General features: G+C 40.0%; 1 protein-coding gene across 1 annotated transcript in view; it reads left to right on the forward strand.

The window, feature by feature from the left end:
* CNTNAP5 (contactin associated protein family member 5) overlaps window positions 1-17447 on the forward strand; it is an 848385-nt gene that overhangs the window by 577543 nt on the left and 253395 nt on the right. Inside the window, exon 13 of the mRNA XM_046019554.1 lies at window positions 3383-3583. Within this exon, the coding sequence (XP_045875510.1) occupies window positions 3383-3583 (201 nt within the window). The remainder of the gene's footprint in view (window positions 1-3382; window positions 3584-17447) is intronic.

Here is a 17447-nt window from a genome sequence, read left to right on the forward strand (position 1 = left end):
TAAACATATACAGATTTCTGTGGGATGTTTGATAATTCAGTTAATAATGGGCTTTCTCACACAAACCCCCTCACTTAATCTTCACAACTATGCTATAGAGCTGGTATCATTTCTGCTTTCCAGATACTGCTACTGAGGAAACTGATCTTTAGAGAATTAATGATTTGACCAAGGCTGCTTCACCAGTAAGTGCTGAGGTGGCACACAAATCCAGATCTTCTCACTGCAGAGCCCAATCTGTGTCCGTAAATATCCATGCACCCATTGACTTAATTGACTATCTTTAACATTTAGCTTCATGGGTTCAATTTCAGTTAAAGCACGTGTACATTCATGAATGGATTCCCACCAACATCTACCTAAAAGACTGTTCAAAATGAGTATTACTTGTTTGAAAATCCTTAGAGCTAAACTTCACATACACATTCCCTAGCTAAAACCACATGTCCCTATCTCAGACCAGACATCAAGAGCATCAGGCACCAAAGCCAACTTACATGAGTGGCATTGACCTCTAGCCTTTTTATATTTTGTCAGAGTGCAGAACTTAATCTGTACCTGCTATCAATGAAACTGAGAGAAGGAAAAAAAAAGGCAAAAAGAAATAGTATCCAATTACCTCTTTCTTTCCAATCTTTCTTCTGCTATCTCCCAGGAGGAAAAAATAGTCCGAGGACAAAGGGCATCTTTGAAAGGAAAGCCAGCTAAAAGGCCTAGGTTTCATGTAATCATCTCTCCTCTTGTTACTCATACTGTGTTTTCAGGGCTTGTGAATCATGGAGAGCACTTCAGAGCTCTTAATTGTTCCTTTGTATCTTCTGTATATTTGCATATATCAAAAAGTGCCAATACTTGAGTTGTTAGAACTTCCGTTCACCCTCAGGTTCCAGAAGGCAGGACTGGCAACATTAGTGGCTTTAAAATGAAAGGTTGTCTCTCCTACACATTTTCCTATTCCATCTTGCTAAACATAGAATATGATTCTGGCAAAATGAGTCAGTGAGTAAATGAATAAGCAAATCAATGAATGAATGTTTGAATAAGTAGATGAATGGATATAAGGATATAAGAATCTGTGTGTATTTGTAAGGAAATCTAAATTCATATGATTTACTGATGCTATTTGGACCACTTCTGGCATCAGACTGGACACAATGAGACTGGGGATAAGTTTGGGATAAGTTTATTTTCTCTCTCTAAGGCTTCATATATCTATACCACTATGTGTATATGTATATGTCTGTGTCTATATCTATAGCTATATCTGTGTTTACATATATGTATGTGTGTGTGTGTGTGTGTGTGTGTGTACACATATATATACACACACATTGACATCTACAATGGAGGATTGTTATCTTTACCGGAGATAAGGTATAAAATGACCTCACATGAAACAGTAACATAGCATCTATACATTAGACTGGGCGGTTCTGTGTTTCTTCTACATACCATGGACATTTCAAAACTGTCACTCTTTATTTCTCTTTATATGCTATTGTGTTATTAAATAATTACTTTTCTCTGATAATTTATTAGAGTTTGTCTATATTAGAACATGCAATTTTGGAGTAACGGGTTAATTATTTGTGTAATATTACTATTTTTGCCAATTAGAATTTATGTCCTATTAGTACTTTCAAAGTCAGAACCTAATAACCTTCAGTCTGATTTGTTTTTCAGACTTTATAGAAAATGTAATTCTGCCTCCATTAAACATTGGAGACATGGTTATCACTGAACTGGTTTTAGGAAATTGTCTGAAGATGAATCAGAATGCTTGAACAGTTTACTATTTTTGCTGCAAGAAATATTTCCTTTTCTGGAGTTGGAAAATTCTTTAGAGATAATGGAAACGAAGCTTTCTTTCTCTCCCCTCTCTTTCTAATACAGTGAAACATACAGAGTTAGGGTAGAGAAAGTATGAAAACTGGGGATCTAGCTTGCCTGTGCTTTTCCTTTTCACCTAAATATGCTGACAGCTGTGATCCTGCTTCTTAGTAGTACTAATTAATAATAGTTATTTTTAGTGTGGGCAGTCATCACTATGGTCTAATAGAAATGTGTTGGGTCATTTCTTTACTTTCTAGACCTTGGTTTCCTCCTTTATAAAGACTCAGAGGGTAAAGTAGGAAGGAAACCACATGATAGCTATGTTAAGTTATTTTTCAGCCCTGAGAATCTATGAAGAGTAATGGTGTTATTATGTGGGTAAGATTCTCGGATGACAAAAGCTTTTCGAGTCTTCCGATTTCCTCCTTTATTTGTGAGCATGTTCAGAATGAAATTCTATGTCCAATTGCAGTAAATGCTTTAGTCTAGGTTATTAGTACAGAATGTCTGACAGAACTCACAGATCTATCTCTTAGTATAGAATGTCTGATAGATCTCAGCCTTGCAACTTCATATGTTTGCTTGTTATTCCATAGAAACAGCCCTGCTGCTCAGATTGCTGTCTTCTTCTTCTTCTTCTTTTATTTGTATAATAAAACTGAGCCCTAGAAAAGTGAAGGGATTTGTCCAAGCTTGTTGCTGGCAGAGATAGGTTTCAAATACACATCTTTCAAGCTGTAAAACTCAAATTTCTCTTCTCTCTCTTCACATTCCTACCTGTAGTAGGTAAAATGTGACCTCCAAAGTGTCGTGAAGGTCCTCATCTTTGCATGTTATTTTATTGTAAATCTCTTAAAATATTTTTTTTAGCAAAGAGAGGAAGCATAGAGAATTAAAAAAAAAAAGAACTTCAGTTAAGTGCCTTGTTATGTATAGTGTGGATCATACAATCTCATCATTGTTAATTAGGTGTATTTTACAGGTACTTTCTATATGGAGATCTTTCTGTGTACAGGAAACATTCGATGTGATACTTGTGTTTCTATGAGACAGTTATCTGTGCTAGTGTTTGTCTCATGGGGGACTGTGTGTCAGTAGCTGGAAGCATGAGTTTGGCAGTCAGACACCCTGGTTTCCTGTTCTTGCTTGGTCACTTGCACAAGGGTAAGCTGCTCAACCCCGCTTATTCACTTTTCCTTCATTTCTAACATGGCATTTCTAACTTCTTCAGATTTAGATAATGTCTATTTAAAATGATATGATGGGCATTAAACGCTTAGCATAAAGTGTTCCACAAATTTAGTTCTTATAATTATTAACCCCCATATTAACTCTGGGAGGAACTTCATGAGAAACAGAAATTCTCTGTCATTTTTATTTGCATAAGTGGAGCATTCAGGTGGATGGATTACCCCATGTTCAGCCAAGCATCACATTGCTTATGAGATCCTCTTCCGGACCCTCCCTCCCCCAGCTTTATTGGGTTATATAAGCATGGTCCTCTTTTGACCTTCCCTTCTAATGTTTCCTTCCTTACATTTTCTGACAGAGGACAAGATTTGGACATCAGTGCAGCACAATAACACAGAGCTGACCCATGTGCGGGGTGCAGACCCTAAGAAGCCCTACACCATGGCCTTGGATTATGGTGGCAGCATGGAGCAGCTGGAAGCCATGATTGACAGCTCAGAGCACTGTGAGCAGGAGGTGGCCTACCATTGCAGAAGGTCCCGCCTGCTCAACACGCCAGGTAAGGCTCAGCCCCTCTCCTCTGCGTGACCCATACAGGATGACCACAGATAGGCCTGGAAAACATGGAATGTCAAGGAGGGGGTGTCTGCAGTGATGACTGTTCACTGTGCAGTTGAAAGAAAGAAAGTCAGGAAAAGACTGGGGATGGGCTCATCCGGGCTCTGATTCCCAGGTGTGATCTAAGGGAAGGCTCTCATGGTAGCCTCTCAAGTTTCCATCCTCATCTTCAAGAAGAAAATGGTGACAACATGCATCCTTCAACAGTTGAGAGAATGAGAAGTTTCTTGAGCTCAATAGCCCTCGAAGAGAGCATTGATTTAGACATAGGTTGTATGGAGGTGGGAAGGGATATTTCTGGGAAAGGGATCAGCATATGAGAAAGCACAAAGGATCTCGGCATATTCACAAAAGAACAGTGAGTTACGTCCAGGGCAAGGGATGCAGAGGGAAGTGGTGTCAGGCAATGGGGCCAGCAGGGCAGGCAAGAACAGTCCTGTGTGTTTGCATTGCTAATGTTGCCTGGAGAGTGCACGCCTCAATGGAAATGACGCTTTTTAAAAATAGTTTGCTTTTAGAAAAATCAAAACAAGACAAAATGACCAACAAAGAAAACTTTACAACTGAAAGGAGCTTTTGTAAAATGTCCAGAGGGCTTTGTCAAAGTTCATGGAGGCCCCTGGGAGTCAGTCATTTTTGTGAATATCTTCATCATTTTTTTCGTGGCACTTGCGTGTGCACACAGGCATACACACATGCACAAGCCGAGAATCATAAGGATATGGAATATCCAAGAATGGGGTCACAATCTGTTGCCTTAAGAAATTCACAATCCCATGCCTGGAGGTTAGGAATTTTGAAAGGCTTGAGAAGATTAGACAGTGGAATGTCAACAAAGGAGAAGTGATAGAAGCCTAACTAAATACAACACTCTGCCTCACTGATCTAGAATCTTTAGGAAAGATGTTGTTCCACATAAGTGAATTTTCCAGATAACTGTCACTTATCCCTTTAAGCACCAAAAATGTTTTCAAAGAATTTTTAACTATTTGAAATGAAAATCTTTCTCAAATGGATTACACGCTTCCCTGCCTTCTTAAACAGAGAGCTCTGAACATAAAATGTAACCTTTTCTTGATGACTCAGGATCATCATTGTGAAAATCAATTATTGTACTCTCCTTGGATTCAGCCGTGCTCACAGGGCTGATCAGATCTGAGGCATCGGTTGCTGTCCCTCTTCCCGGTGTTCTTAGACGGTGCTGCTTGAGAGGCTCAATGTGTGTGCTTGCTGGTATTTCTCTCCGTCCTGGCTGTCAAGGACTGACAAGGCTGTACCTGTCACTCTTGGCACTATTCAGAGTACCTGTGTCTGGATAAAATAATCTACCCTCTTTTCATTCTGTGGCTTTTAGTTTTCTAAGGATTGGGTTTGATGGAATTTTGGCAAAAATGGGATTCTGTTCATTCTGACCATGGATTTCCTTTAGTCTATGTATTATTATGTGATATCAGTTTGGTAATACTATTGCCTTTGCACACTTTTCCTCCCCCCTAACTCAGCTGTCATGAATTCCCTGAGCATATTCAAGTAGAAGGGCATGGATTTGGGGGCAGGCCATACTGAGAGTGACGCTGCCTCTTACTACTTATAGAAACTTGTGCAAGTTGTTAAATTTCCACTAATAATTTCAACACCTAAGCAATTTACACAAACATCCTCAGCTAATAAGGTTGATATGAGGAGTGCAGGAAAAATGTACTCTGTATTCCTTGTACTGTGCCTGGTACTCATTAGGTGTTCAACAAATGCCAGGGTCTTATTTCTTTCCTCCTTCACAGCTTCCATCCCAGCAGGGAAGGTCTAAATTTGCACTGTAATGAGAAACAAGCTCAAAGGAACACTTTATTTCTACTTTAATGGTGTAAATAGAATAATTATAATAATTGTAACTCATGCATGCAGATAATCTCACCACCCAGAGACACCAAGTTTGGATTTAGTTGCATTTCGTTCCAGACATTTTCCCACTTTGTGCACATTCACAAAAACACAGTAAAAACATATTGTCTATACAATATGTTGGGGTTGAGAATACTCATTAATCCTCTTTTCCCCATGCTTTATGAATCAAATGATGTAGATGAAGGAAGATAATGGGCATGGGAACACAATGCTACTTTTCTTGGTGGGCTAGCTTACAGAACGTGGTGTAGACCAGACACTGCTGTGTGGGCTATGGGACTGCAGACAGACAGCCCCACAGAGATGTGGCCCCAACCTCACATCCCTCAGTTCAGAGATAGTACTGACTCATTTAGGCTTACCTCACAGAAACAGGGACAGAGACAACAATGTGCACCACTGTAAGCATGTGAAATCCCAGAGCCATGGCCTAGTGTACTACCTTTGTTGAGCTGCTATAACAGTGTGAAGGTTCCTCAAAAAAATAAAAATAGAGCTAACCTATGGCCTAGCAATTGTATTAATGTATTTACCCCAAAGATACAGATGTAGTGAAAAGAAGGGGCACATGCACTCCAATGTTCATAGCAGCAATGGCCACAATAGCCAAAATTTGGAAGGAGCCAAGATGTCCTTCAACAGAAGAATGGATAAAGAAGATATGGTCCATATATACAATGGAATATTTCTCAGCCATCACAAAGGATGAATACCCAACTTTTACAGCAACATGGATGGGACTAGAGGGGATTACACTGAGTGAAATAAGTCAAGCAGAGAGAGTCAATTATCATATGGTTTCACTTATTTGTGGATCATATAGAATAGCATGGAGGACATTAGGAGAAGGAAAGGAAAAATGAAGGGGGTGAAACTGGAGAGGGAACAACCCATGAAAGACTATGGACTCCAGGAAAAAAACTGAGGATTTTAGAAGGGATGGGGTGTGGGGATGGGTTAGCCCCATGATGGGTATTAAAGGGGACGTGTATTCAATGGAGCACTGGGTGTTACAGGTAAACAATGAATCATGGAACACTATATCAAAAACTAATGATGTACTCTATGGTGAATGACATGACATAATAAAAATAAATAAATAAGCCTAGTTAAAAATATGACAGACTGATGGGCTTATAAAAATACAAATTTATGTTTCATAGTTCCAGAGGCTGGAAGTCCAAGATCAGTGTTCCAGGATGTTTGGATTCTGATGAAGGCCCTCTTCAGGTCACTGACGACTCATTTTTTGTTATATCCTCATGTGCCAGAAAGAGAGTGAAAGACCTTCTGGGAGTCCCTTTCAGGAGGGGACTAATCCCATACATGAAGGCTCTACCCTCGTGACTTAAACACCTTCCAGGGGCAACCTCCTAACACCATCATATTAAGGATTAAAATTGTGACATATGAATTTTAGAGGGACGTTAACATTCAGTTGTTAATGGGTGCACACTTCTGAGGTTGTTTTCCTCGTCTATTTAGGCAACCCCTCTCCCCTGGGGAAGACCACAGAAAGAGGGGGAGATGAGTAGAGTCCATCTCCTCCTTACCTACCTGCTGTGTGAAAGAGTGGAACAAGTCCCTCCCTTACCTGCTGAAGCCAGAGCCCCCCCCCAACCCGTGATACTGTTTTATTACCTTGTCTCACACACACACACAGTACACATATCTTTCCATATTAGTAAATATGACCCTATATCATAATGTTTATTGACAACCATCTTCCATTTTATGGACATACCACAACAGATATACAAAATTAACACATCTATTTTGGACCTTTAGTTCTCTCTCTCTCCCTCTCTCTCTCTTTTTCCAATACAGATGTGCAAGAACATTTTTTGCACAAAAATTTTGTGAACAAAGCTGATTATATCCCCAGGATAAATTCCTTGAGGTGCCATTGCCAGGGTAAAAAGCGTATATATTTTTAAGGCTTTTGCCATATTGACTTCGGCAACATATTAAGTTTATACCAATTTATACTCCCAAGAATACTGTGGGATTGAGGGCCCACTTGTCAGCAACATGTATCTTATTTTCCCTTTGGTAATCTGAAAAATGCAGAAGGAGGTCAAAGGCAATTATAGTTTTGTTTAATTAAAACAATGTATGGCGTGGTTCCCTTAGGTTGTTGGAGTGAGATACTACTGGTAGTCAGGGTTAATAGAAGCTATAAAGTGTTATAAATTGTGGCAGCTGTGGACTTAATAAGGAGAGAATGTGGAGGATGCTTTATTTGCAATAGAGTCTCGTACGTATTAGACACAATAGATAATATAGAGAGCAAATAAAAGAAGACAAGATGAAGGCTCTCGGCTCCTCCGGGCCGGAGACTGGGAGGCCGCCATTTTCATTCCCGTCGTCTGGAACTCTACGGAAAGCGTTCAGGGAACAGAAGCTCCCAAAAGCGAACCCGAGCCGATTACTTAGTCCGGCCGCCGGTAAGGGCGGTGCAATCCCGCCTCGGGCAAAGACACTTGAGAGTCACTACAACAGGCCCCTCCCCCAGAAGATCAACAAAATATCCAGCCAGGACGAAGTTCATCTATCAAGGAGAAAGCAGATTCAATTCCTAAGACAGCAGAGCAATTCCAGAGGAGGAGAAAGCAAAGCACGGAACTCATGGCTTTCTCCCCATGATTCTTTAGTCTTGCGGCTACTTCAATTTTTTTTTCTTTTTTCAATTTTTTTTTCGTTTTTCTTTTTTCTTCTTCTGCTAAATTTTTTAAAACTTTTACCCTTTTCTTTTTTAACGTTTTTTGACTAGTTCATCTAAATATATATATTTTTTCTTTCTTTTTTATATTTTTTTATTTGTTTTATTTTTTAAATTTTTTTTCTTTTTTTTTTTTTCTTTTTTCTCAGAACCTGTTTTTATCCCCTTTCTCCCCCCCACAATTTGGGGTCTCTTCTGATTTGGTTACAGCGCATTTTTCCGGGGTCTTTGCCACCCTTTTAGTAGTTTATTTGCTCCTTCATATCCTCTTATCTGGACAAAATGACAAGGCAGAAAAAATCACCACAAACAAAAGAACAAGAGACAGTACCAAAGGCTAGGGACCTAATCAACACAGACATGGGTAATATGTCAGATCAAGAGTTCAGAATGACGATTCTGAACATTCTAGCTGGGCTTGAAAAAGGCATGGAAGATATTAGAGAAACCCTCTCTGGAGATATTAAAGCCCTTTCTGGAGAAATTAAAGAACTAAAATCTCACCAAGTTGAAATCAAAAAAGCTATTAATGAGGTGCAATCAAAAATGGAGGCTCTCACTGCTAGGATCAATGAGGCAGAAGAAAGAATTAGTGATATAGAAGACCAAATGACAGAGAATAAGGAAGCCGAGCAAAAGAGGGACAAACAGCTACTGGACCATGAGGGGAGAATTCGAGAGATAAGTGACACCATAAGACAAAACAACATTAGAATAATTGGGATTCCAGAAGAAGAAGAAACAGAGAGGGGAGCAGAAGGTCTATTGGAGAGAATCATTGGAGAGAATTTCCCTAATATGGCAAAGGGAACAAGCATCAAAATCCAGGAGATGCAGAGAACCCCCCTCAAAGTCAACAAGAATAGGTCCACACCCCGTCACCTAATAGTAAAATTGACAAGTCTTAGTGACAAAGAGAAAATCCTGAAAGCAGCCCGAGAAAAGAAGTCTGTAACATACAATGGTAAAAATATTAGATTGGCGGCAGACTTATCCACAGAGCTGGCATGATATATTCAGAGCACTATACGAGAAAAACATGCAGCCAAGAATACTCTATCCAGCTAGGCTATCATTGAAAATAGAAGGAGAGATCAAAAGCTTCCAGGACAAACAAAAACTGAAAGAATTTGCAAACACCAAACCAGCTCTACAGGAAATATTGAAAGGGGTCCTCTAAGCAAAGAGAGAACCTAAAAGTAGTAGATCAGAAAGGTACAGAGACAATATACAGTAACAGTCACCTTACAGGCTAATAATGGCACTAAATTCATATCTCTCAATAGTTACCCTGAATGTTAATGGGCTAAATGCCCCAATCAAAAGACACAGGGTATCAGAATGGATAAAAAAACAAAACCCATCAGTATGTTGCCTACAAGAAACTCATTTTAGACACGAAGACACCTCCAGATTTAAAGTGAGGGGGTGGAAAACAATTTACCATGCTAATGGGCATCAGAAGAAAGCTGGGGTGGCAATCCTTATATCAGATCAATTAGATTTTAAGCCAAAGACTATAATAAGAGATGAGGAAGGACACTATATCCTACTCAAAGGGTCTGTCCAACAAGAAGATCTAACAATTTTAAATATCTATGCCCCTAACGTGGGAGCAGCCAACTATATCAACCAATTAATAACAAAATCAAAGAAACACATCAATAATAATACAATAATAGTAGGGGACTTGAACACTCCCCCTCACTGAAATGGACAGATCATCCAAGCAAAAGATCAACAAGGAAATAAAGGTCTTAAATGACACACTGGACCAGATGGACATCACAGATATATTCAGAACATTTCATCCCAAAGCAACAGAATACACATTCTTCTCTAGTGTACATGGAACCTTCTCCAGAATAGATCACATCCTGGGTCACAAATCAGGTCTCAACCGGTATCAAAAGATTAGGATCATTCCCTGCATATTTTCAGACCACAAGGCTCTGAAGCTAGAACTCAATCACAAGAGGAAAGTTGGAAAGAACCCAAATACATGGAGACTAAACAGCATCCTTCTAAAGAATGAATGGGTTAACCAGGAAATTAAAGAAGAATTGAAAAAATTCATGGAAACAAATGATAATGAAAACACAACGGTTCAAAATCTGTGGGACACAGCAAAGGCAGTCCTGAGAAGAAAATATATAGTGGTACAAGCCTTTCTCAAGAAACAAGAAAGGTCTCAAGTACACAACCTAACCCTACGCATAAAGGAGCTGGAGAAAGAACAAGAAGGAAACCCTAAACCCAGCAGGAGAAGAGAAATCATAAAGATCAGAGCAGAAATCAATGAAATAGAAACCAAAAAAACAATAGAAAAAAATCAATGAAACTAGGAGCTGGTTCTTTGAAAGAATCAATAAGATTGATAAACCCCTGGCCAGACTCATCAAAAAGAAAAGAGAAAGGACCCAAATAAATAAAATCATGAATGAAAGAGGAGAGATCACAACTAACACCAAAGAAATACAGACAATTATAAGAATATACTATGAGCAACTCTACGCCAATAAATTTCACAATCTGGAAGAAATGGATGCATTCCTAGAGACATATAAACTACCACAACTGAACCAGGAAGAAATAGAAAACCTGAACAGGCCCATAACCAGTAAGGAGATTGAAACAGTCATCAAAAATCTCCAAACAAACAAAAGCCCAGGGCCAGATGGCTTCCCAGGGGAATTCTACCAAACATTTAAAGAAGAACTAATTCCTATTCTCCTGAAACTGTTCCAAAAAATTGAAATGGAAGGAAAACTTCCAAACTCATTTTATGAGGCCAGCATCACCTTGATCCCCAAAACAGACAAGGATCCCACCAAAAAAGAGAACTACAGACCAATATCCTTGATGAACACAGACGCAAAAATTCTCGCCAAAATACTAGCCAATAGGATTCAACAGTACATTAAAAGGATTATTCACCACGATCAAGTGGGATTTATTCCAGGGCTGCAGGGTTGGTTCAACATCCGCAAATCAATCAATGTGATAGAACACATTAATAAAAGAAAGAACAAGAACCATAGGATACTCTCCATAGATGCTGAAAAAGCATTTGACAAAGTACAGCATCCCTTCCTGATCAAAACTCTTCAAAGTGTAGGGATAGAGGGCACATACCTCAATATTATCAAAGCCATCTATGAAAAACCCACCGCAAATATCATTCTCAGTGGAGAAAAACTGAAAGCTTTTCTGTTAAGGTCAGGAACACGGCAGGGATGTCCATTATCACCACTGCTATTCAACATAGTACTAGAAGTCCTAGCCTCAGCAATCAGACAACAAAAAGAAATTAAAGGCATCCAAATTGGTAAAGAAGAAGTCAAACTATCACTCTTCACAGATGATATGATACTATATGTGGAAAACCCAAAAGACTCCACTCCAAAACTGCTAGAACTTGTCCAGGAATTCAGTAAAGTGTCAGGATATAAAATCAATGCACAGAAATCAGTTGCATTTCTGAACACCAACAACAAGACTGAAGAAAGAGAAATTAAGGAGTCAATCCCATTTACAATTGTACCCAAAACTATAAGATACCTAGGAATAAACCTAACCAAAGAGACTCAGAATCTATATGCAGAAAACTATAAAGTACTCATGAAAGAAATTGAGGAAGACACAAAGAAATGGAAAAATGTTCCATGCTCCTGGATTGGAAGAATAAATATTGTGAAAATGTCTATGCTACCTAAAGCAATCTACACATTTAATGCAATCCCTATCAAAATACCATCCATTTTTTTCAAAGAAATGGAACAAATAATCCTAAAATTTATATGGAACCAGAAAAGACCTCAAATAGCCAAAGGAATATTGAAGAACAAAGCCAAAGTTGGTGGCATCACAATTCCGGACTTCAAGCTCTATTACAAAGCTGTCATCATCAAGACAGCATGGTACTGGCACAAAAACAGACACATAGATCAGTGGAACAGAATAGAGAGCCCAGAAATCGACCCTCAACTCTATGGTCAACTAATCTTCGACAAAGCAGGAAAGAATGTCCAATGGAAAAAAGACAGCCTCTTCAATAAATGGTGCTGGGAAAATTGGACAGCCACATGCAGAAAAATGAAATTGGACCACTTCCTTACACCACACACAAAAATAGACTCCAAATGGATGAAGGACCTCAATGTGAGAAAGGAATCCATCAAAATCCTTGAGGAGAATGCAGGCAGCAACCTCTTCGACCTCAGCTGTAGCAACATCTTCCTAGGAACAACGGCAAAGGCAAGGGAAGCAAGGGCAAAAATGAACTATTGGGATTTCATCAAGATCAAAAGCTTTTGCACAGCAAAGGAAACAGTTCACAAAACCAAAAGACAACTGACAGAATGGGAGAAGATATTTGCAAACGACATATCAGACAAAGGGCTAGTATCCAAAATCTATAAGGAACTTAGCAAACTCAACACCCAAAGAACAAACAATCCAATCAAGAAATGGGCAGAGGACATGAACAGACATTTCTGCAAAGAAGACATCCAGATGGCCAACAGACACATGAAAAAGTGCTCCACGTCACTCGGCATCAGGGAAATACAAATCAAAACCACAATGAGATATCACCTCACACCAGTCAGAATGGCTAAAATTAACAAGTCAGGAAATGACAGATGCTGGAGAGGATGTGGAGAAAGGGGAACCCTCCACCACTGTTGGTGGGAATGCAAGCTGGTGCAACCACTCTGGAAAACAACATGGAGGTTCCTCAAAATGTTGAAAATAGAACTACCCTATGACCCAGCAATTGCACTACTGGGTATTTACCCTAAATATACAAACGTAGTGATCCGAAGGGGCACATGTACCCGAATGTTTATAGCAGCAATGTCTACAATAGCCAGACTATGGAAAGAACCTAGATGTCCATCAACAGATGAATGGATCAAGAAGAGGTGGTATATATACACAATGGAATACTATGCAGCAATCAAAAGAAATGAAATCTTGCCATTTGCGACGATGTGGATGGAACTAGAGCGTATCATGCTTAGTGAAATAAGTCAATCGGAGAAAGACAACTATCATATGATCTCCCTGATATGAGGACATGGAGAAGCAACATGGGGGGTTAGGGGGATAGGAGAAGAATAAATGAAACAAGATGGGATTGGGAGGGAGACAAACCATAAATGACTCTTAATCTCACAAAACAAACTGGGGGTTGCTGGGGGGAGGTGGGATTGGGAGAGGGGGAGCGGGCTCTGGACATTGGGGAGGCGAGGCGAACCATAAGAGACTATGGACTCTGAAAAACAACCTGAGGGTTTTGAAGGGTCAGGGGTGGGAGGTTGGGGGAACAGGTGGTGGGTAATGGGGAGGGCACGTTTTGCATGGAGCACTGGGTGTTGTGCAAAAAGAATGAATACTGTTACGCTGAAAAATAAATAAAATGAAAAAAAAAAAAAAGAAGACAAGATGAGGGAAAAATAAATAACTGTTCTAATGGCCACAAATGACTAAGCATTTCTTATGTTAGCAGCTAGGTCTGGGGAGCCGTAAAAGCATTATCTCTAATCCAGACAAGGGCTCTGCACAGTAAGGATTGTTATCCCCGTCTGGCATTTCAGGAAAAAGAACCTCAGAGACAGGGAGGTACTGGATTAAGCTACACAGCTGGGGAGGGACAGATCAGGTTCTGTACTGGGCTGCACCTGTAGTCCAAACAAGGCTGCTCTTTCTGATACCCTGCAGATTTCAAAGGGCCAGAAGTTAGAGGGAAATCACTTGGTCGGGTAAACATGAGTTTCTAAGATCTTCCTTATTTCGTAAGAAAATATAGTAACGACAGAGAAGAGGAGCCAGAGCCCTCTCCGCCAAGGCCCTGTGATTGTGAGGGTGGCTTGAATTAGGGCAAATTCCTGGGGAGCTACAAAGAGTTTCATAATCCTTGCCGAGTGCAGGAGCTCCCAGAGCTCACGCACCCCTTCCCAGGGTGGCCCTGAGGACCCCACAACGGCATTCCCAGAGCCTCTTTCTGCCTGCTCTCAGCTCTGGCTTTGGTTCTATTCAGCTAGAATAGAGAGGAAAATTAAGACAGGCAAGCTAAGTTCAGGCCTGGTTGGTTCACGACTGTGTATTTTTCATTCAGTCAGTGACTGAACCATGACACTGTCATTTTCTGACAGTTTCCTCTGATATTCTTCCCCAGAGCTGCTGATAAGTGCCAGCCAATGGAATGTGTCATCTGTCTCTTTAACTGAAGGTTTATGCTAGAAACTCTCTGAAGGACCAGGATACCAAACCACAGGGGTCCCTGGGAAAGGTGTCTTTGCTATTCCCATGCGCCTTTTTGGTTGTCTTCCCGACGCTTCTACTTATTACTCTGAGCTTTATGCAGGGCTACAGAAAAGTTTCCAAGACAAGAATCATCAGCCTGCCTGTGCTCCGTGCACTTTGTCCCCAGGAGAGGAGGGGTCCAGTTGTCCCCAGGAACAAGGGCAGCCTTGTTTGAGCCCAGCCTTTGTCACCATCAGCATCTTCTTAGGAATTTTGCCCAAGGCCAGGGTGTCAGTAACATGTAATGAGTCATATGAAATAAAGTAGAACCCAGCTCAGGAAACACACAGAAGATGCAGAAAGAAATATCGAATCCACAGTCTGGAGAATGCTTTAATCATGCGGCCAATTAGCTCTATAACCTACAACTTCCCCCTGCAAGGAAGACAAGATTGAAAAGGGCTTCGGAAGGTAATCACCTGGGGAAGCCCAATGCCCAGGTTCCTGCTGGGAGTAAGGATAGAAGGTCCTACTGATCCCAAATCTCTTCCATAGTCTCCATGGAACCATGACATTGCTCACTAGATTTCCTCAATGAAGTGTATCTGATGTCTGTATCTTTTGTGTTTATACACCACATAGTAAACGTTTTTATTTGGGAATACATTCCCAGACATATTTATTTGGAAATATCCTCCCCAATAAAGCTGTGAGCTTTCTAAGGCAGAGGTAAAAAGTCATATTTGAAATATGAAACCACTGAAATGGCTTGAAATATATATGAAAATTGAGACTCCATTACTTTGAAATCTAATAGCCATAGGACAGCTTGAGCTGGAGTTTACCTTGGTTCTGAAAAGAAAGCATTTACCAAGCAAACCCAATAAGATTGCCATGAGGATTAGGTTCCTCAATAGAACTAGTTATTCAGTGCCATCAAATGCTTCAGAGTCCTCATCTCCCTGCCTGTAATGGGCCAACATCATTCCTTCATTCATTCATTCAGGCAGGCAGGGACTTGAGTGATTTCCATCCGGGGTCACTTGTTTTATTGCTTTACCTAGTTGTGTTCCCACGAATTCGAAAGCACTGAAATCCTAATTTATTTATTTATTTATTTTTATTTATTTGGGGGGGGGGAGGCAGGGGCAGAGAGAGAGAGAGTCTTAAGCAGGCTCCACACCCAGCACAGAGCCTGACTTGACTCCATCTAATGACCCTGAAATCATGAACTGAGACAAAATCAAGAGTTAGATGCTTAGCCAACTGAGCCTCTGAAATCATATTTCTTTTAAAGTCTTCCTAAACTTTCTATTTTCTTCTTTTCCCTTAATTAATGATAATTTAGTGAGTATATGGCTAACTGGTTATATATAATATATATATATATATGTGATATATAATTTAAATTATATATAAATATATAATGTAGCATGTAGGAATATATTATATGTAAATACTATGCATTATAGTGTACATACTATATAATATATAATATTTGATCTATATATACTCATTATATACTTTTTACATCTCCAAATATATCTGTAAATGCACTTGTGTGTTTAAACCCTTATGACTATCCTCGATATTTGGCCTAAGATGTGTACAAAGGAATGATCAGACTTAGAAATCTAGGTAAGGAATTGTGATGGAGAAAAGTCAAATTATGGATAGAAAAAGTAGTTTTTCAGGATGTGCTGAGTTTTATTACACTTAAAACTCTTTGTCCCCACTATTTATACAAAACATAATAAATTTACAGATGATTACATTTTCTTTCAAACAATAAGTATTTACTCATTTTGATTGTGACAAAAGTATTTTGTCACATACATTTCTGTCCAGGGGGAATGAAATATTGAAAAAATGGAGTTCCTGCATACCTGATTGTAGCAGGGGTATAAGAAAGACAGGCCAAACACACATGTGCACCCTTACCCCCAAACATACTCAGTTTATGATGAACATAGGAAGAAAAGTCAAGAAGCAAAAGAAGATTGAAAATGAGAAGGCATGGGGGATTCTGCTTCATAAGGGGATAAGAAAGCCTCCTGGGCTAAGAGGGGTACACCACAGTCTTGGCTGAAGGGAGGGTGTGGGCCATGTGATATCTGGGACGGAAGATTCTAGGCAGAGGAATAGCAAGAGGGCCAGTGTGCCTAGTGGAGAGAGAAGAGGGAGTGAGAATAAGAGAATGAGCCTGGGGTGTCCAGAGACCATATCTTGATAGGCCTAGTGCTATGGATTTTATCCGGAGTGTGCAGGGAAGTCCTGAAACAATTAAGCAAAGGATTACTCTTCTTCTTCCTATTTTAAATCCAAAGACTCATGTCAGTTTATTTAAGTCAGGCTAAACTGGGTATCCATTTTTTGTTAAATCCATTTTAGGTCACTCCCTATGCCTAGTGAACTAGAAATAGCTATGAGCTCCCTGAGGACAGAAGCTTTGTCTTATACAGTCCTGATCCCTACAGTCGAGCACAGCACTGTCAGCAAAAGGCTTAGAGGCCCTTCTGTTTACTTCTGTTTCATGGAAGTACTTTTGTCCTTGTTCCCCAGTTACACTGAGTTGAGATTGTCTTGGCCCCTTTACCTACTGTTTTACTACTTCCCACTTACCCAGACCACACTCACAAATCCTAGCAGTCTCTGTTGGAGCTGGAATCCTTGTCCTCTGCAGAACATCCCCTCCCTCCCTCCCTTCTGCCCTTTCTTCTTTCTTTTCTTTCTCTCTCCCTCCCTCCCTCTCTCCATTCCTTCCTCCATTCCCTTCTTCCTTCCTTCTTATCTTCCTTCCTCCTTATCTTCCTTCCTCCCTTCCTTCCATCCTCTGTCCTTCCCTCCCTTACTACAACACACAAACACACACACACACACACACACACACAGACACACACACACTAGATAGATAGATAGATAGAACTGA

The sequence above is a fragment of the Meles meles genome, chromosome 9 (genome assembly GCF_922984935.1).
Source record: "Meles meles chromosome 9, mMelMel3.1 paternal haplotype, whole genome shotgun sequence".
Taxonomy (NCBI): Eukaryota; Metazoa; Chordata; class Mammalia; order Carnivora; family Mustelidae; genus Meles; species Meles meles.